Source organism: Aedes albopictus, chromosome 1, assembly GCF_035046485.1.
Source record: "Aedes albopictus strain Foshan chromosome 1, AalbF5, whole genome shotgun sequence".
Lineage (NCBI taxonomy): Eukaryota > Metazoa > Arthropoda > Insecta > Diptera > Culicidae > Aedes > Aedes albopictus.
The window spans coordinates 253,883,890-253,905,346 of record NC_085136.1 but is presented as its reverse complement, the minus strand read 5'-3'; the positions used below and the strand labels follow the sequence as shown (position 1 = coordinate 253,905,346).

Genomic DNA, 21,457 nt, shown 5'->3' with positions numbered 1-21,457 from the left:
TTAACGTCCTCATTGGGACAAAGCCTGCTTCTCAGCTTAGTGTCCTATGAGCACTTCCACAATTATTAACTGAGAGCTTCCTCTGCCAATGACCATTTTGCATGCGTATATCGTGTGGCAGGCACGAAGATACTCTATGCCCAAGGAAGTCATGGAAATTTCCTTTACGAAAAGATCCTGGACCGACCGGGAATCGAACCCGTTACCCTCAGCATGGTCATGCTGAATACCCGTGCGTTTACCGCCTCGGCTATATGGGCCCTTGAAACATTAATATATTCAAGTCAATTAGAGGGAATTTAAATGAACTATAATTACTATCTCGAATTTTGAAACGATGATGGAGTTTTGGATAAATTGATGTTATATTAGAAAAATAATCTAATCGTTATAATTTTCTTTCGTGTAAAGAATTTTAAGTTAAGTCAAAAGTTTTCAATAGCTCATATACATAAGTGATAAAAATTTCATTGCATTCGGTTCATTGAATCCGGAGATATCACAGCTCAAAGTTAGCTATCGAATAATTATATCTTTCCCTAGAACCTTTATAACTCCGTGTAGAACAGCCCGATCTTTTCCAAATTTTGACCACTGATACACAAATAGTTGATGAACTTACAGTAAAAAGAGAGATATTTGACGCCCTTTTCGAAAAGTTACAGCGAGTTGAACATTTTTTGAAAAGTGGAAAGCTGCCTGTCCCAGTTATTTTGAGTATCCCCTGTACATGAATAGGCCGATTTGAAGCAGTATAGGGTGCGTGTACCAATTATGGCACTACCTAAGGAAAGCTATTTATACAAACAGAACGATAAGACCAACGAATGTCATCAATAAGTTAAAATACAGCTTAGTTTCCACACTTTACAGGAAAAATATAGAAACGGAACCAAAACTACTTTTAGTATTGATTACAGCATGTGCCAATGATAGGAACCCTGTACCAGTTATGGTTACATTTTTTAACTTCGGTTCCTATTCGCACTATTTGCATGCATTCCTTATGGGGTTAGCCATAACTGGTACACTATGGCGAAAAAGGGTGCAAGTTAGCCGAAATTTTAAGGAAAATTATTTATTTCTATCTTGCTTTGAGAAAAATGTGGAGTTTAAATGAGTGCGACTATCTTTTGTGAACGTGATCTGTTGTTCACAAAATTTTTCTAGTTGATTTACATCGTTAAAGAGTTAAAATTAACTATGGCGAATAATTGGTACTATAGCCATAATTGGTACACTTACCCTATATATGTTCAGTTCCTGTGTCTAGTACATTGCCGTACATATGTTGTTTAAACATTGCTTAAGTATTTTATTCAACAAAACTTCATGAAAATTTCACCAGTGCTAGAGATCGTGGATATATGACCATATATGGAATTCAAAAAAATCATAAAGGACTATTTTTCCGGAAAACGCTAGATAAAATTTCACGATTTTTCAAAATTTTGTAAAACACTCCAAACTTCAAAAAATCTTATCTCAAAAACTATGCATTGTAGAACAAACTTTTGTTAATGAAATCGACGCCAAATTACCTCAGCAGTCCAATTAAAATACATTGAGAAAAAAGTTTCTTACAAAATTTTTCACCATAGAGAAAAAACGTCTAAAAATGCTGATAAAAGTACCGTCTGTATCATAGATTATTTTAAACAAAATTTTTTCCTAGCGCAAAAACTAATGTTCTTCCTTTCGTTCTTTGACGCCAAAATGGAATCTCTTACCGTTTTAGAGATATAGCCAAAAAACCAACGACCAGTCGCTATATTTTCATAGGAAGCAATCTACAACAGCGGCCGTTCACTTGTTGCCACATATTTGCTTTGCAACGAGCAAATGCCATACGCTAATTGTAACGCAACTTTGACACTAACGTGCATCGGAGTGCACTGACAGCACATATATGGCACTTGAGTGCCTTTTAAATGCATTAAATAGGGAATCGCGCTAAGCTGAGAAGCAGGCTTTGTCCCGGTGAGGACGTTACGCCAAGAAGAAGAAGAAGGGAATCGCGCCACTTGGGCGGTGGCTTCTATTTTCGTCTGTTTTGCGCTATAACTCAATTAAATTTGAACCAATTGACACAATTTTTGGAATGCGGTGAGATAGGTATAGTATCTACCCGTGCACAACATTTCAAGTCAATTGGTTCAAAATTGACTGAGTTATAGTGGAAAACAGACGAATATAGAAGCCACCGCTCAAGTGGCGCGATACCCTAGTTATTTTTTGCAATGGTCGGGTTTCCAACTAAAATGTGTTTCTAATAACGGGTTAAGGACAAACGTCATGAAATCCCGCTTCAAGAGTGCATGAGAACTTAAAACACACAAATCTCAAGAAGCAAGCTTCAAACAACAGTGCATTTTATTATTCTGTTCTTGCTCACTTGTAATAAGCTTAAAATAAGAAGATCAAATACGCTGGCTTTGTTTACGAAGAGATTTGTGCCCTCGAAATCGTGAGTAGGTGCCAAAGTCGGCCATTGTGGCGGCCATCTTGGGATTCTAACATGTCTGTCCTCAACAACGAGTCAATGCCACCGGTGAGCGTAAAGTTACTTATGGCACGCATACGCTATACGTTTTCATTTCAATTTAAGAAAACAAAGAAAACTATTAACGGAGAATGGTTACTATTCAGCAAAATAACTGAAATTATACCCGGCGAAAAAAAAAATTGCATACGAATTTCTATCTTATCCCAAGGAACAATCACTCATTTAACCCACATTGCAATGACATTTTTATTCCATACTTGATTGAATTGCAGTTTAACATTATTTCATCACAGCTTGTAATCAGGCGTTGTTCAAACAAAAGTGGAGAAATTATTCAGCAATCTTTTCTGCAAGCGCGATACAGGCTTTACAATCGGGAGTAATCTGTGTTATATCAGCCTCATATTAAACTTGTATTCAGCTATAATAACCTGCTGCGAAAACAAAAACAAATTGAAGTGCGAGGTGCAATTATGGTCCAATCATGTTTATTTGTCGCATCTAGACACATTTAACACACAAGCTCTTCGGAAAATTTCTCAACTTGGGACTTGAACTCGTTATCTCCCAATCACCCGTCGCATGCCTTGCCGACTACGCCATCCTGGAATTGGTAAATTGCTCGCTAAGAGTGAAACATCTTCACAAAGCTGTGAAGCATCAATATTCAGATTTATGGAAGGTTGTAATTAATTATTTTAAAAAACGTTGTGAAAAAGATGACTACAACTAAGAAATTGCAAAGTGAAGAAATTGGCAAGTGTTTCGAATATTTTGCATTGGTGTGCAATACACATCAACATATATTCAATAATGAGGAACGTTCCAGTACTGCTCTATTATAATCATTTTGACCTGTTGTTCAATTGAAAAGTGATAATCGAACAAATGAATCATAAATCCGTTTATATAGCCTAATGGTAAACCATTTTTGAAAGTTTCCACAATAGCTGGAGTATTAAACATCAAAAGCATTTTTTCAACTTATGTAGATCACAATAATCAGCTATCAGAAACTGCGGAACATAAGCTTTTTAACGCGTAGAAGAAAGTTCTTCTTCAGCTTATATTAGAACTAGTAAGGGCAAATCAAACAAACAAAAATTGTTGATGTTTGTTAAGCTTATAATTAAATTGCTGTTCACATACAGGGGATAGACACAATGATCGGGACAGACAAAATTTTCCCTTCTTAAACAAATTTCAAATAGCTGTAACTTTTCGAAAAGTGCATCAAATATTCTCAAATTTTCACTGTTAGTTGATCAACTATTTGTGTATCAGTGGACAAAATTTGAAAAAGATCGAACTGTTCTGCACGAAGTTATAAAGATTCTTAAAAAAGCTATAATTATCTGATAGCCAACTTTGAGTTGTTATATCTCCGGATTCAATGAACCGAATGCAATGAAATTTTGACCATTTATGACTTACATAACTCAAAATTCTTAACACGGAAGAAAATTATAACGATTAGATTATTTTTCTAATAAAACACCAAATTTTCTTAAATTTCAACATCGATTTAAAATTGAAGATACTAATTATAGTTTATTTAAATTCCCTCTGATTGTCTTGAATACAGATATGTTTTGAAAGAAAGTATCAACATAGGCGGCAATTCATTGAAAAAGTAATAAGATGCATATTAAATATAGACCAATTTACTAAAAAAACATAGAGTTAATGAAATCGCTATAACTTTTTCTCTCGTTAATAATTTCAAGTTGTGTCAAACGTTTTTCAGAGCTCATTATATAAGTCATAAATGGACAAAATTTCATTGCATGCGGTTCATTGAATCCGGAGATATAACAGCTCAAAGTTGGCTATCAAATAATTCTACCTTTTTTCTAAAATGCTTATAACTTCGTGCAGAATAGCCCGATCTTTTCTAAATTTTATCCACTGATACACATCTAGTTGATCAACTTACAGTGAAAATTTGAGAATATTTGATACGGTTTTCGAAAAGTTACAGCTAATTGGACATTTTTTGAAAAGTGAAAATTTTGCCTGTCCCGATCATTTTGTCTATCCCCTGTACGTGCCAAATGTTGCATTTTGGCTTATTTCCAATGTAAATAGCATCATTTCAGCTTATTATTCAGCATTTGCTTTTGTTCAGCTGCGAATGTTGTAAATCAGCAATAGTTCAACATGCATGCTTATTTATGACTTCGAATTGTTCCTTGGGATTTCACTTAATTTTACATCAAATAATTTCTTGTATGAAATGTTGAACGCAAGCATCATCCCGAGCGCAAGCTGTAAATTTATAAGCTGATGGAAAATGTGTGCGATACGACGAGGTCCTTTTGTTACAGGTTAAATGATATAACATTTTTAACTGTGTAAGTAACAAAAATGCATAGTTGTGTAGTATTTTTTGATTATAATTCTTTTGCTTTGTTCAGAAAAAAAGAAAGCATTCTAGAAATTTTTAAAAGATTTAGTTTAGGATCCAATATTGATCCAAGGAGCTTCGTAAATGCACTGGATGTGAATAAAAATGAGGACCTTAGAGGATTTTTTGAAATTAAACATTTACTTGACATCTTAGAGCATTAAACAATTTTAGACAATATTTTAATCATTCGAACCGTGCACCGATTTATTGGTTGATTCGAATATATTATGGTTAGTAGTATGGGTTTGTCATGATAGTTCTCAAAACTGATGAAGTCTTTTTGACAACAAACCGTTAGTTAGAAAAAAGTGATGAATTGGTCTTACATTTCAGTGTTTTTATTAATTAATGTCAAAACTTACTTTAACGGTAATAATCGATCCTCGAGCGTACCGCGCTGCCTCAACTGTTGCCAACTCAGTAGCTCTATACCGAGCTCGGTATTGATCTTTGCTAACCATTGCTAAACATTATTATCGTCACTGTTGGAATTGTGTCGCTTCATAGGACAGGAAAAGTTTGGTTTGAAGCAACAATGTTTTATCAGCGCGTTAACAAGTTGTAAGCATGGTAAACTTTTGGTTTTAATTTGTTGCCCGTACTAATTAGTACATGTTTGTTCCTCTCATCTATGGTATATATCTTTTAAAGTTCTGTTAAGTTTTAAATAAGTGATTCTTCTTAAGAACATTATACAAACACATTATGCACAGACCACGCTTTTTACTAAATATTGAGTGGAAAATGGCCTCTTTATGGTGTATAGAGGAATCCACAAACATACATACATTTATTTGTTCCACATCATTAAGACAAGACATAATCAACAATAGTACGCCACAATACTCGGTTTGTGGCTGCCGCTCTCCATCCTCGGTCACGCCCAATGCTCGCCAAGTCACGCTCCACCTGGTCCGCCCATCGTGCTCTCTGCGCTCCACGCCTTCTTGTGCCAACCGGATCCGTTGCAAACACCAGCTTTGCAGGGTTGTTGTCCGGCATTCTTGCAACATGCCCTGCCCACCGTATCCTTCCGGCTTTGGCCACCTTCTGGATGCTGGGTTCGCCGTAAAGTGCAGCGAGCTCGTGGTTCATCCTTCTCCGCCACACACCGTTCTCCTGCACACCGCCGAAGATCGTTCTTAGCACGCGTCGCTCGAAAACTCCGAGTGCTTGTAGGTCCTCCTCGAGCATGGTCCATGTCTCGTGCCCGTAGAGGATTACCGGTCTTATTAGCGTTTTGTACATGGTGCATTTGGTGCGTGGGTGAATCTTTTTCGACCGCAGTTTCTTCTGGAGCCCGTAGTAGGCCCGACTTCCGCTGATGATGCGCCTCCGAATTTCACGGCTCACGTTGTTGTCAGCCGTCAGTAAGGATCCGAGGTAGACGAATTCCTCCACCACCTCGAAAGTATCCCCGTCTATCGTAACATTACTACCCAGACGGATCCGGTCGTGTTCGGTTCCGCCTACCAGCATGTACTTTGTTTTTGAGGCATTCACCACCAGTCCGACCTTTGCTGCTTCGCGTTTCAGGCGGGTGTACAGTTCTGCCACCGTTCCAAATGTTCTAGCGATAATGTCCATGTCGTCCGCAAAGCACACAAATTGACCGGATTTTGTGAAAATCGTTCCCCGGCTGTTGAGCCCGGCTCGTCGCATCACACCTTCCAGCGCGATGTTGAAGAGTAGACATGAGAGTCCGTCACCTTGTCGCAGTCCCCGGCGAGATACGAATGAACTGGATAGTTCACCCGAAACCCTTACGCAGTTTTGCACACCGTCCATCGTTGCTTTAATCAGTCTAGTCTTCCCAGGAAAGCCGTTTTCGTCCATGATTCTCCATAGCTCTGCGCGGTCGATACTATCGTATGCCGCTTTGAAGTCGATGAACAGGTAGTGCGTTGGAACCTGGTATTCACGGCATTTCTGGAGGATTTGCCGTACGGTAAAGATCTGGTCCGTTGTCGACCGGCCGTCGATGAAGCCGGCTTGATAACTTCCCACGAATTCATTTGTTTTAGGTGACAGACGACGGAAGATGATCTGGGATAGCACTTTGTAGGCAGCGTTCAAAATAGTGATCGCCCTGAAGTTCTCACATTCCAAATGGTCGCCTTTCTTGTGAATGGGGCAGATTACCCCTTCCTTCCACTCCTCCGGTAGATCCTGACTATCAGCCGATGCAGACAGGTGGCCAACTTTTCTGGGCCCATCTTGATGAGTTCAGCTGCGATACCATCCTTACCTGCTGCTCTGTTGGTTTTGAGCTGGTGAATGGCATCCTAACTTCGCTCAGCGTGGGAGTTGGTTCATTTCCGTCCTCCGCTGCACTGGCGTCGTCGTTTCCTCCGTTGTCGTGGGCTCCCGTGCCTACGTTCTCCACGCCGTTCAGGTGCTGATCGAAGTGCTGCTTCCACCTTTCGATCACCTCACGTCCGTCCGTCAAGAGACCTCCGTCTTTATCCCTGCATATTTCGGCTCGCGGCACGAAGCCGTTGCGGGATGCGTTGAGCTTCTGATAGAACTTCCGTGTTTCTTGGGAACGGCACAGCAGTTCCATTTCTTCACACTCCGCTTCTTCCAGGCGGCGCTTTTTCTCCCAAAAGAGGCGGGTCTGATGTTTCCGCTTCTGTTTGTAACGTTCCACGTTCTGTCGAGTCCCTTGCTGCAGCATTACCGCCCTCGCTGCGTTCTTCTCCTCCAAAACCGTTCTGCACTCTTCGTCGAACCATTCGTTTCGTCGATTCCGTTCCACGTACCCGATGGTGCGAGATTCTGCGCGTATGCTGAGGCGACATCCGGTTGCTTCAGTCGCTCTAGGTTGTACCGTGGCGGTCGCCGGTACCGTACATTGTTGATGACGGAGAGTTTTGGGCGCAGTTTGACCATCACCAGATAGTGGTCGGAGTCGATGTTGGCGCCACGATAGGTCCTGACGTCGATAATGTCGGAGAAGTGCCGTCCGTCAATCAGAACGTGGTCGATTTGAGATTCCGTCTGCTGTGGTGATCTCCAGGTGTAACGATAAGAGAGGCTGTGTTGGAAAAAGGTGCTACGTATGGCCATATTTTAGGAGGCGGCGAAATCAATGAGTCGTAGGCCGTTTTCGTTCGTTTGCTGGTGGGCGCTAAACTTACCAATCGTCGGTCTGAATTCCTCCTCCTGGCCTACCTGAGCGTTCAAATCTCCTATGATGATCTTGACGTCGTGGCTTGGGCAGCGATCGTACTCGCGTTCGAGCTGCGCGTAAAATGCGTCCTTGTCATCATCAGTACTTCCGGAGTGTGGGCTGTGTACGTTTATTATGCTGAAGTTGAAGAATCGGCCCTTGATCCTCAACCTGCACATTCTTTCGTCGATCGGCCACCAACCGATCACGCGCCTCTACATATCACCCATCACGATGAAAGCTGTTCCCAGCTGGCGTGTGTTGCCGCAGCTCTGGTAGATGGTATGATTACCTCTAAACGTTCGCACCATGGATCCTGTCCAACACACCTCCTGCAGCGCTACGATGCCGAACCCGCGGTCCTTCAGTAGATCGGCGAGTATGCGGGTGCTCCCAATGAAGTTGAGAGATCGGCAGTTCCACGTACCGAGTTTCCAATCGCAAGTCCTTTTTGTTCGCTGGGGTCGTTGCCGTTGGTCTCGGTTCGTATTATTCTGTTGCTGATTTTCCGTTACAATGGGTTTTTACGGCTGGCTCGTAGGGCCTGACACCAACCCCCTACTTTCCGGAGGACCATAGTGCACAGTTGAGCTTAGAGTCCTTCCCTGGCACTCGGACGTAGATCAGCCGCCCCTAACATGGGGATCAGACGCTGTTGTGAGCCGCTCCTCCTGGAGAACAGACGCTCAGGTTTGCCGAAGCAAACCCCCCCTTCCCTGTCAACCTACGACCAAAGGTCCCACCGGGGTTAGTTACCCGATCTTCCCTAAGGTTGCTCATAGTTTCCGGCCGGTACCGCGTGGAGGTAGGGATAGGAGTTGCTGGGCAGAGGCTAGTGGATCACAATGGGATCTGAATTGCGCAGCATACCCAGCCTTTACCGTGCCAATTTTACTTTATACGGGTGGTTCAAAATTTTGAAATCTACTGTTTATGGGAAGCATGTAAAAAGGAATCGATAATAACGAAGGTGAATTAACGATTTAAAATGAGGTCAGATAGTCACATGTAGTAATCTGCCTAAAATTTGAACTGCTTTTTATCAAGCTCGTTTCAACGCTTTCATATATGCGCGGGTTGTAATACACATTGATTTCTGTTTTCACTTGTCAAAGCAACCAAAACAATCCCATCTATAAAGAATTGGATAAACGATCATCAGAGATTGGAAATTATAATGATGAACAGTAGAGCTCCAGCAAATATTTTCAAAATCTTCAATGTCGTTCAGTTGAAACACAGTGGTTGAAAGGTATTCTACGAAAACGCATGAATAACATGCAATAAAATTTGAAAAAATATATAAGGGTTTTCACTAAAAAGCGTTTTCTACGGCTGTTTTTGCCTTATTTTTATTTTTAAGGTTATAAAAGTTAGTTGTATTTGGTAGTCTTTAACATTGCGAGATGTAGGTAGCCCCGCTCCCCTCCCCCAATGATCACGTGACTTAGTGAAGGTCTCTTACTAGAATGAGGATTACACTAAATTATTGGTATTCTGAAGTCAATTTGAATTATATTAAGAAAAAAATATAAACTTCAAACAATATCACTTCTTCCACAACCATGCGGCTCCATTGTAACCTGATAGAAAAAAAAAATATCGCTCTTAGTGCAAAAATGCGCAAACAATGACCTATATAGCCAAAAACTAGATAAAATTGCACGTCAGATCCGGGATATGGCGTCGTTTTCTGACGTTTCCTAAACAAGTACTGGATCTATTTAATACGAAGTTTTTCTCCAAAATTTCATAAAAGTCAATATTTTTGCATGCTGTGAAAACATAATAGTTTTATGGTTGAATTCCAAACAAACTCTGAAATATAATGGTCATTCATACCCAAAAACATCGATACTATTGTCACATTATCCAATTCTTCCTAAGTTTTACAACGAGCTCATGAAGAAAGCTCATAATATTAAAAAAAATAACACTAGTAAAATACCACACAAAACCTCAACGTTGAAAAAATCTACAAGACTCAATTTTTGACCACATGACTTGAAAATTTGGGGTTTTCTTAATTGAAGTAACTATATTGAATGCCCGTGTAGCTGCCGGCTTAGAATAGCACTACGGACCACCTGTTCCGGGGATAAAAGTCCACCAAACAGGTAACCCCAATCCAAGGTGTCAGGCGACCCGTGCTGAGGGATGAATGGTTGAGGGGGTTTGAAATATGCTCGATCTTTAACGGAGCCCGCAGCGTGGGTAGATCGCCTTTTTGGGTTGCGTTGCGGTGAAAGATCTACCAAACCGAACCCTAGTCCTAACTGCTTCCAACTTGTGGAACAGCATAACTTAGTAATCAAAGGAAAACACTTTGGTCCTTATTACATTTTACACCTTGTTGAAAGTGATAGGTCTCGGTTTTAGGTGTGGCCGAGATAGACCTTGAAACAGGGACAAATGGATTAGTACTCCTAATCTTTTATTCGGTGTTCACTAGTTTGAAACTGTGAGGACTAGGGTTCCGATGCATGGTCAATATCGGTATCATTTCTTGACTTTATCGTTAGGGGATCCGATTTTGACTGAAAAAGGAGCGTGTTCAAAGCGGAACCTATCAATCAGAATCCTCTCTTGCGATCAAGTTTAAAATGACTACTGTAATAAAACCGAATACTTTATAACTTCTCAATGGTGATAAAGTAATACGACATGCACTATACAAATGACACGGAATATACCACAATAGATCAAATATTGGTCGCAGTGGTTTATGTTCCGAACAGAGAAAAAAAAAACTATAATGAAAGAAAAATATTAGAAAAAAATGAAGTCAATTTTTGGGGTTTTGTCCGGCTTCCGGCCACTGTGGAACGTGTAGTGCAAAAGGTGAGTCAGAATGACTTTGAAAGTGTAATATTTTGAGCTGCTGCTAGATATTTGTTTGGTGTTGAAGCTGGTAGCCGCAGACGCCATTCTTAGACTCCTAATCAGCAATCGTGTTTACAAATGGGGGCATGGCGAACAACGATAATTAGGTAACACAGTTCCACTGCTAATCAACATTGATTGAATAAAAGCGTAACATATGTATGTTCTAAAGAAACCTGATTTCATTTTGTTGTTAAGCTATATTATAGTAGTTGAATAAAATGATCAAGCAAAAGCTGTTAATTTTTGAATGAACTACTTGTTCCATTGTAAATCATATATGAAACAACGGCATCTAATGCGTCAGAAGCAGCTTGTATTCTGTCATTATTAAAGCAATATTAGGCAGATGAAGTGAATACCTAAACAACTTTCTTTAAACTTCTGTTCGATTAATTATTCTATGTGCAGAAATATGGTTAACAAACGTGCAGTTTTCAGTGCTTGAAACATTTATTCGCAACTTTGTTCGACATATACTCTTGTTCAACTGTCGGCGCTTTTGTAGAACATTTGATCAACACGCATGTTTATTAATGGTTTTGAATTGTTACTTGGGACTTTGGCCAGATGAACATCACGGATGTGATGATCCACAATGCGTTCTAAAAGAAAAGAGGTACAACTGACAGGTCCAAAACTCTTTGCTTCTTCATACGACGCACGACCCAGTTTCGGAATGAACTTCACAGTAATATCCCGCCAAGATTTGGGAATATACCCTGTAGCAAAACTGCAAACAAGTATTTTTTTTCAAAACATGTTTGAAATAATCAAATCCCTTCTTAAGCAAAATAGGATAAATCCCATCTGCTCCAGGAGATGTGAAAGGCGCAAAGCTATTAAGTACCCACTAAATCGTTTCTATAGTTACAATATAGAAACGAAGCCTGGCCGAAGCCAGGGAATCATATTTACACGACCTGATGCCTGTTCATCCGAAGATGTAATATCCACACATCCAGGGAAGTGTGTGCTGAATTAGCATTCCAGAACTTCCTCATAACAGGAAGTCAGATCGCCATTTGGCAAACGAAGTTCGTTCACTCGGAAATCCTTAGATTTCGCAAGGATTTTGTTTAACCGACAGACTTCACTTAAACTGGAAACCTTGGTACAAAAGTTTATCCAGCCGGATGGTTCAGCAGACCGGAGAGCTTTCTTGTAGGCCTTGAGAGCCAAACGTCGTCTGTTCCAACTCTTTCTACATTGTTTCCTGAGTTTCGCCAGATCAGAGTTCACAAACAAACAAAAAGATTTAAACAACTCGTTTTCAATTCCCACCAAGACTGCTAATAGGGTGGCTCAAGCTTGTATGGCAAAACCACATGTCAAAAAGTTCGATGGGCCCCCTTCCCATTTCGTTCTATATGACGCCACGATGCTCTGGTCAAATTTTCAGCTAAATCCGTTAACATTAGAGCGGTGCTAAACTCGTTTGAAGTTTGTATGGGAGTTTATATGGGAAAACATCGTTTTTTGCAATTTTCTTCTGAGGGGTTCTAATTTTCCTTAAAATACGTAATCGATCCTATAGAAATATAGCCTGGGGTATGCCGAAAAACTTTGCCGAAGACCGCAACGTAATCAGACACGTGCGAAAAAAGATATAGCCTAGACAGTACGGGCCCATTCAATGAGATTTTATTGCTATTGTTATTCCTTTACATGTTAAATGTTAAGCACCACCAGATGGTCTGCGTGTAATATCTTTTCTTACAAGCTTCGAATGACTTTGCAGCCTTCGACAAAGCTTTTCAACACATGTGAGACTATAGTTCTATACAATCGGTTATGTGTTTAAAGTAAAAATAGTGCCCCTCATGAGAAAAATGCTAAAAACGATGTTTTCCCATAGGGTTCATTCACAAATGTCATAACGCTAAAATTGGTCGTTTTCAACACCCACCCACCCCTTCGTAACACTGCTTATATAGGGAAAATTTTATTTTGTTCGAGCTGTAACACCATGAGGGACACCCACCCACCCCCTCCAGCGTTATGACATTTGTGAACAAGCCCATACAAACTCCCATAAAAACTTCAAATGAGTTAAGCACCGCCCTAATGTTAACGGATTTAGCTGAAAATTTGACCAGAGCATCGTGGCGTCATATAGAACGAAATGAGAAGGGGGCCCATCGAACTTTTTGACATGTTGTATTTTGAGCCACGCTACTGCTAAGCCATCTCCCAAAGTTCCATATCATAACAGCCGAAACTCAATAAGCACAAACAAACATCAACAAACCATCACGTAGATCATTTCCTTGCGCTGATGGTGGGTACACTTTTATCATCATCATCATCATCATCATCATCATCATCATCATCATCATCATCATCATAATCATCATCATCATGGAAATGGATTGCCACAGCCATCCACGATTTGGTATCCACGAACAGTGGCGGTGATAGTATACATCATTGCCTCACTCCAGCAACGACCCGGATGGGATCGGACAAAACACCGTTGTGCAGTACTCTGCACGAAAATGCCCTGTACTGTGCTTCAATGAGGCCGATGATTTTCTCAGAGAGACCGTTGCGCCTGAGGGCTTCCCACATGTTTCCGTGATTGAGACGGTCGAAAGCTTTTTCGTTATCAATGAACACCAGGTAGAGAAACTCTTGGAATTCATTGATTTACTTTGCTGTATATAAACAAGTGTCAAAACGGTTCGCGCCAAGAGATTTTTGTTTAAAATATTGATCATCTTTTTGACTGGAAATATTGTGCAACAATTGAATAATTACCGGCACCGATATTTATACTTCATAACATAACTGATTAAAAGAGATTGAGCTAGTGCAAAATGTGGCGCAAAGGCAATTGGCACGCAACTTGTGCACTGTTTAATCTTCGCAAAGCGCCCAACACGCATCATACCCTGGCGCGCAACCTCCATGGATGTGGAAGAGAAGCTCCACAGACAAACAGACGTAGTTCTTAGAGAAAATTCCTCGAAAACTTTTGCCGGTGTCTTTTTCATGAGCACACTGCCACCTGTTGGTAGCACCACGTGCGACACTGCGATCATGATGGATTTCGATTTCGATTTGACGTTTATCTAACAACCACACTGCTAAACAAAGCGCATGTAATTTTTGTTTGCATCATTCAGCAACGTGTGCACTGGCAAACGACAAAGCGATCGAACACTAGCGCATCTGGTGGAAGGATCGCGCAAATCAAATGAAATTTGAAATGATCGTTAAATGCATGTGCCAAGTCGTTTAGAAGAGTGTTACGTCTGTTTGTCTGTGGAAGTTCGTTGAAATGCTAAAAATTCTAGAGAACACTCAGAAATAAAAGTATACACGGAATTACTATTATTTATGCATTTTGTATCCGCATCTCTCTCACTCTCTTTCTGTTTTCATGCTATTTGGTGCTTCGCCTGGGTTGACGAAACACTTCTCTTCAACCCAGGCTAAACGGCAGATAGCATGAAAACAGATAGAGAGTGAAAAAGATGCGGATACAAAATGCATAAATAATAGTAATTCCGTGTATATTTTTATTTCTGAGTGAAGATCAATACAGCTAGTGGTGATTTAGAACATTTCAATTGGTGAATAACATAATTATAAGGAATTTGCCGGTTGCAGCGTCACGATGTTGCCACTTGTGTTGCCGATGAAATATTTCATCACACAAAATTCAGCTTGGACTTGGACGTCTGTTCACACAGACCAGACGTCCAAGCTCATTGAGTGCGTTTGTGTAAAGCATAGCAACGGTTGTTTTGAAATAGCTGGGAATGTGGCCATCACGCGCCGCTGTCACATTTCGAATCGGAGTGCAAATTTGTCGTTGTTTTATCTTTTGGCGCTAGTGTCGCCAAGTGTGCACTTCAATCACAGAGAACAGACGCCCAAGCTCATGAGGTGCAGTTGTGTAAAGCATTGCAACGGTTGTTTTGAAATAACTGGGAATGTGGCCATTACGTGGCGCTGTCACATTTCAAAAAGAGGTACAAATTTGCCGTTGTTTTACCTTTTGGCGCTAGTGTTGCCAAGTGTGCACCCCAATATAGCTCCACCGAGAGAATGTGTTGGATTTACTTGGAAAATCAATAATTGCACAGACAAACAGACGTAACACTCTTCAAAACGGCTTGGCATATGCATTTAACGGTCAATTCAAATTTCATTTGATTTGCGCGATCGTTCCACCAGATGCGCTAGTGTTCGATCGCTTTGACATTTGCCAGTGTACACGTTGCTGAATGATGCAATCGAAAATTACAGGCAATTTGTGTAGTAGTGTGCGTGTCAGCAAAACGTCAAATAGAAATCCATCATGGCCGACAGTGTCGCGCGCGGTTCTACCAACAGGTGGCAGTGCGCTCATGAAAATGACACCGGGCAAAAGTTTTTGATGAATTTCCTCCAAGAGTTACGTCTGTTTGTCTGTGATAATTGTATTGTTGTTCAACTCATTTCTAATTGAAAGAGATGAAACTAATTATCAATGGGTTGCCCAAATTTTGTTGTTGAATTAGTGAAATAATCATAAACATCTTGTTATTTGACCAAATACGGCACAGTTTCTGAGTAGGAAAATTTTAAAGATGCGCTAGTGAAATATTTCTTTAGTAAGCGCCATCATGATGTCGAAACGAGTTTTTAGGTGGGAAAGTCACCGTCGATGCCGCTACTGAGCTTGTTTTTTCTTTACACAAGATTTTTAAGCAATTTTGTTCGAGCATGTTCGTCTGTTCTCTGTGCTTCAATATAGTTCCACCGAGTGAGTGTGTTGAATTTACAAGGGAAATATTTTTTGTTTTGTTGTTCAACTCATTTCTAATTGAAAGTAGTGAAACTAAATCACAGAGAACAGACGAACATGCTCGAACAAAATTGCTTGAAAATCTTGTGTAAAGAAAAATCAAGCGCAGTAGCGACATCGACGGTGACTTTCCCACCTAAAAGCTCCTTCCGACACCATGATGGCGCTAAATTAAGAAATATTTCACTGGCGCATCTTTAAATATTCCTACTCAGAGATTATGCTGTATTTGCTCAAATAACAAGATGTGTATGATTATTTTACTAAGTTAGAAACAAAATTTGAGCAAACCATTGAAAATTAATTTCACTACTTTCAATTAGAAATGAGTTGAACAACAATACAATTATTCTTTCCCTAGTAAGTTCACACAATCGCTGGGTGGAATTATATTGGGGTGCACACTTGGCGACACTAGCGCCAGAAGATAAAACATCGGAGAATTTGCACCGCGATTCGAAATGTGACAGCGCCGCATAATGGCCACATTGCCAGTTATTTCAAAACAACCGTTGCAATTCTTTACACAACTGCACTTCATGAACTTAGACGTCTGTTCTCTGTGACTAAATATCAATGGGTAGCCCAAATTTAGTTGTTGAATTAGTAAATAATCATACACGCTAAGAAAATGTTACTCTAAAATGAGTAAGATTCACACAAAACCGAGCTAAACTGGAACAGCTCAAAAAATGAGTAAATTGCATTTCCATCGATAGCGCTGGCCCAAGTACAAAAATCCAACCAATTTAAGCCGTATAATATTCTTCACATCAGCAAGAATATTATACAGCTTAAACTGATGAGATTTTCGCACTTGGGCCAGCGCTAGCGCTGGAAAAAAATTTACTCAATTTTGAGTTGTCCCACTTTAGCTCAGTTTTGTGTGAATTTTCTGACCGTGTAACCATCTTGTTTTTTGAGCAAATTCAGCTCAGTTTTCGAGTAGGAAACTTCAAGGGTGTCCTAGATATACACATATTTCTTTAGTAAGCGCCATCATACCCAGGTAACCACTAAGCATTTGAATAAGCCGTGTATCAGCCCGTATCACGCATTTCAACTGCTTGCTGCCCTACATAAGCAGTTCGAATGCATAGCTGCCCTTAGTTAGCATAAGCTGTGCTGCTCAAAAGCTTTCGGCTGTTAATTAGCATTTCAACTGCTTGAAGTGGTTTCACTTGGGAGCATACAGAATGCTTTTCAACTGCTTTTTAAATGCTAGAGGCAAAAAGGTTGGGAGATATGTTACGCAGTTGGCAACACATTTTGTCTCTCTCTTACAGAGCCTATGCTTCTGTTTACAAATTTGTGTATCTTATTTGTTTCTTCATTTTCCCCTACTCATCCAAAAGCACCTAAGGAAACATTACTGCAGGTGGATTGGATTGGCAACTTGTCCATAAAAAAATCACCAATTATTTATCATTTCGTCGGAAAATATGTGCCGAATAGGTGGATGCTTTGGTGGATCATAGGATTGTTTGAAAGAGGGAAGAACCAATCTTATTCCACAGACATTTGAAAGAAGGGATCGTAATGCTCTACCACAATGAAATATCTCAATTAAAACAAGTTTTGGATGTTGAATCTGAAGCTGTTATCGGATCATTCTTTATATTGGCGATTAAATCAACGCACGCAACCGGGACAGCTTTAGCATCGTGGATCAGGAGCAACTGAATCAGAAGCAGATATGATTTAATCAATCTCCTGATCGTAAGTTCAAACCTACATCACTACAAAAATCAGCAAAAAAGTACCACCTAGCACCGGCTGGAATATGGAAGGACGATCAATCGTCCGTCAATCTATTTTTGTTTTTTTTGCTCGACGAGGCGTTACGCTTCTTTGACATTTCGTCACGACGTTCCTGAAGGGATAGCACTAAGACAGCCCGTTATTTTGCCAAAACCTGCTGTGAGGTAGCACTATAGGCGCATATATGGCTAATTAGCATTAAACACCTTGTCGTAAAGGCTACTATAATGCTGAAGGAATGCTATTTTAAATGCTTACTGGTTACTTGGGTAGTGTCGAAACGAGTTTTATGGTGGGAAAGTCCGTCGATGTCGCTACTGAGCTTGTTTTTTCTTTACACAAGATTGTCGAGCATTTTTGTTGGAGCATGTTCGTCTGTTCTCTGTGGCCTGTTCTCTATGCACGCAAAAACGCAGGCCCCTGACACGGCCTATATCAATGCATTGGAATCATGGTAGACAGGATGTCCTGGGCGCTAATAAATAGCGCCCACTGTCAAATGCGAAAACATAAACAATTTTTTGTTTAACGTTTATTTTGGTTTATTGATCAGTTTTTGGAATCATTTTTTCCACCTGTTATGATCACAAAACACTTTAAACTCGCTTTAATATTAATGTACGGTAAGAGGAGCATGCGATTAGTTGAATAAATCAACCCCACAAACACGCATAGTGAATGTGATTTCGTGTGTGGCTCACAACATCAAACAAAAGGTGCGTTTGTTGTTTACACGCTCGTTTCAATTTTCACGAATATGAGTATAAGGCAGTTGGATGTTGGCTACGATATATTTCATTCATGCCAGGGGCCTGCAAAAACGGCTACGCTCAAAAATGTGTTCGGCCTGCACATTTTTAGTAAACATCCATGCCGCACATGACTGTGTTGGAAACACACATTTTTTTTAATTGCTCGTACGCTCACATGAGCCTGTATTGTGCAATAATTTCGACATGGCAACCTCACTGGGTTTATAAACCACCTTCAAATACCGAAAAATATTAATATTTTGCAAAAATGTGAGCGTACGAGCAATTTTAAAAAAATGTGTGTTTCCAACACAGTCCCTGTGCGGCATAAGTGTTACTCAAAAATGAGAGTTTTTATTTTAGAGAGTGGATTGTAAGAGTTGACTGATGATGACTTGCTTCTCTTCCTTACAGGCTGCTTCTCATCGCTACATTTGGAAGAATAAAACCGTTCGCTGTGCAACCAAGTGTATACCAGCAAAATGCAGTTGATATAAGTTATTTCCATTGGCCCGCTGGTGCTGCTTTAATGGGAAACATTCCAGATAAAGAATCGTTGTATTTTATAGATATTGAGGTGGACATACTCCCACAAAATTTCACTGATCAATTCCAGAAATGCATTCATACCCATTTTTATGGTGGAAGCGTTAAAACAATTCACATAAGCCCTAAATTATCGCAAATTGAGTTGAATTTCACATCTACGGAACATGTCATCATTGAGCATGGGAAGTACTACCAGCTGGAAAGCTTTAAGTGTAGCCACGCCAAATTGACACGTATTCCAGAGAACATTAGTCAATTGAAAAAAATGAAACGTTTAGAACTTAATGATAATCAAATACAAACAGTTTTACTTGACCAACTTAATGGTTTGGACAATTTGGAAACTCTTGATCTATTTTCTAATAAAATAAAACACATTTACAATCATGGATCGGTGAGTTTGCCATCGCTCACTAGCTTGAGTCTTGAACACAATCGATTGAAACATATTGACGTATGTAGTTGGAACATGACTTCACTGTTCGACCTTAATCTAGTTGATAATGAGTTGACACATTTCGCAATCAACCATTTCCGGAAGCTAAAACGATTAAACATAACTGAAAACCCATTGAACTGTGCTTGGGCACATAGTTTACTAAAAGGCAGAACAGATTTAACAGTTCAGCGTGGGTTCACTTGCGACAGAAAAAGCGAGAGTGTCTATGGATTGGATTGTCCATCGACGGTTGATCAGTTGCGGCAGCAGATATCCACTCAAATTGCAGAGAAATCTCAGACAATCGATCATTTGAAACAGCAAAATTCCAAATTCAGGACCAGGTTAGACCAAATTGAACGAAAAGTTTTAAACAAAGATTTGAGCAACAGAGTGCAAAAACTTGAAACCGCAATGAACAAAAGATTTCAAAAGGTGGAGGCGCTGCTGGAAAATCTTAACTCCAAGACAGCCGATCATTTGAAGCAGCAGATTTCCACTTTCGACTCCAGGTTAGCCCAGATTGAAGGCACTGCGTTGAACAACAGCCAACAAATTGCCGAAATCAACAATACATTACAAAAGATGGAGCAACTGCTGGTACATGTTAGTAAACAGGTCGTTGAACAGCATAATGTTTCAAATGACATTATTGAGGCCATTTATAGAGCTGAAATTGAGAGAACATATAGTACCAATAAAAGTCCATGATCCTTGCGATTAATAAGTATTCATGTTTGGATTTTATTTGTCAGTTTTGTCCTACACGCAGAAAAATAAATAGTAAACACAATTGAATTCTAGTTCAAATCAACCGATTTTGCAGTTTGCTATAGCGACAAACTGATTTCTAGTTCAAACTAAACTGTTCCATTGTTTGATAATACAAATATTTTCATTTGCCGAAATTTTCGACAGTTTGTTAGAACAAACAGAAATTTTGTAGTTGCAACATAAAAAAATATATTGTTTTAAACGACTGCACTTTTGCCATTAACAAAGCCGGAAAGGTGACGGCAGCTCGGAAATCTATTTTTAGACACTCGGCAAGCGGATGGAAGCGAGAACGAATAAAAAAGGCAAAAAATCCAAACCGATCAACTTTTTCTGGATGGTGTCTTGAGTGCCTGCGCGTTATCCACCACGGTCAAAACTGCACTTGGAAGTTGGAGTGATGGATTTGCTATACTTTCTTCGTTGTGGCGATGTTAGGGTAAAAATTTTAAAGATGTGTGAGTGCTTCCCGGCCATGTTTATGGTCCCCATTTTGTTGAAACAAATGAAGATTTTAACGTTGAATGGAATGATAGGAATTGATTGTTTTGATCGATAAACTCTAAGTAAGAATAAAGAAATATAACTTTGGAATAAGTAAATGCTTAGTTTGAAAATCAACCATGTGTTTTATTGTTTTAAACAGGTCTCATTTTTCTGCGTGTAAGATGTCGTTAGAAATCGTAAATTTAGTTTACAAATAAATGTTGTGCAGAAGAACCACTTTTCTACAAATCTTTGTGTTGAGCGTAGTGGAAAATAATATCACACAACCCGTCTTTCGTCCTTATTGTTTGATCAGCATCTCAATTTTACAGAAGTTTGAATTTCTCTGAATATCCACTAGTAATAATGTTAGCAGGCGCATTTGGACATAGGTCTTGACATCAAAGAAATGTATCTACCGTCCCATTCGGCCATCTCGCAAATAATTTGAAATTTAAATGTGAACTTTGAAGAGTAGGTACTTTGGCGAACAAAATGGAAAAATTCGTAGTTCTCACCTTCCTGTGGTGCACCGACCTTCGAGAGAGAGTTTGCCTTCTCATTGCCATAAATTGAACAATGTGGGGGAGCCAAAAAAAATCAAGTTAGGGTCACCCCATACCAAGGTAATCTCGTATGAGCTTCCGACCATTGCTCACATATGCCCCCATTTTCTTTTTATTTATAGAATTCATAGCTGAAAAGTGAATACAAGCTACAAATCTATGGAAGCCACTCCTAAATTATCACAAAATTACTTGAACCTAAGTGAATTAGTCACAAAAACTACATTCCATTCTCTATGTGTTTGAGAGGTTAGGTTTCTTTTAAAATTTACAATATTTGTTTCTTGTTTGAGTCATTGCGGAAGCAAACTAAAATTTATTACACCGGAATACTTCTGTCGCTAGAACTATAAGTATACAA

General features: G+C 39.7%; 2 protein-coding genes across 4 annotated transcripts in view; one reads left to right on the top strand and one right to left on the bottom strand.

The window, feature by feature from the left end:
- The window catches only part of LOC134285572 (leucine-rich repeat-containing protein 49-like), a 28,331-nt gene extending 7,567 nt beyond the window's left edge, over positions 1-20,764 (top strand). For both annotated transcript variants that reach the window (XM_062846622.1, XM_062846623.1), the window contains exon 2: positions 18,697-20,764. In XM_062846622.1, the coding sequence (XP_062702606.1) occupies positions 18,697-19,981 (1,285 nt within the window). In that variant the 3' untranslated portion in view covers positions 19,982-20,764. The remainder of the gene's footprint in view (positions 1-18,696) is intronic.
- Positions 1-21,457, bottom strand: part of LOC109622760 (tachykinin-like peptides receptor 86C) — a 436,364-nt gene that overhangs the window by 278,885 nt on the left and 136,022 nt on the right. The gene's annotated exons all lie outside the window — the stretch shown is intronic.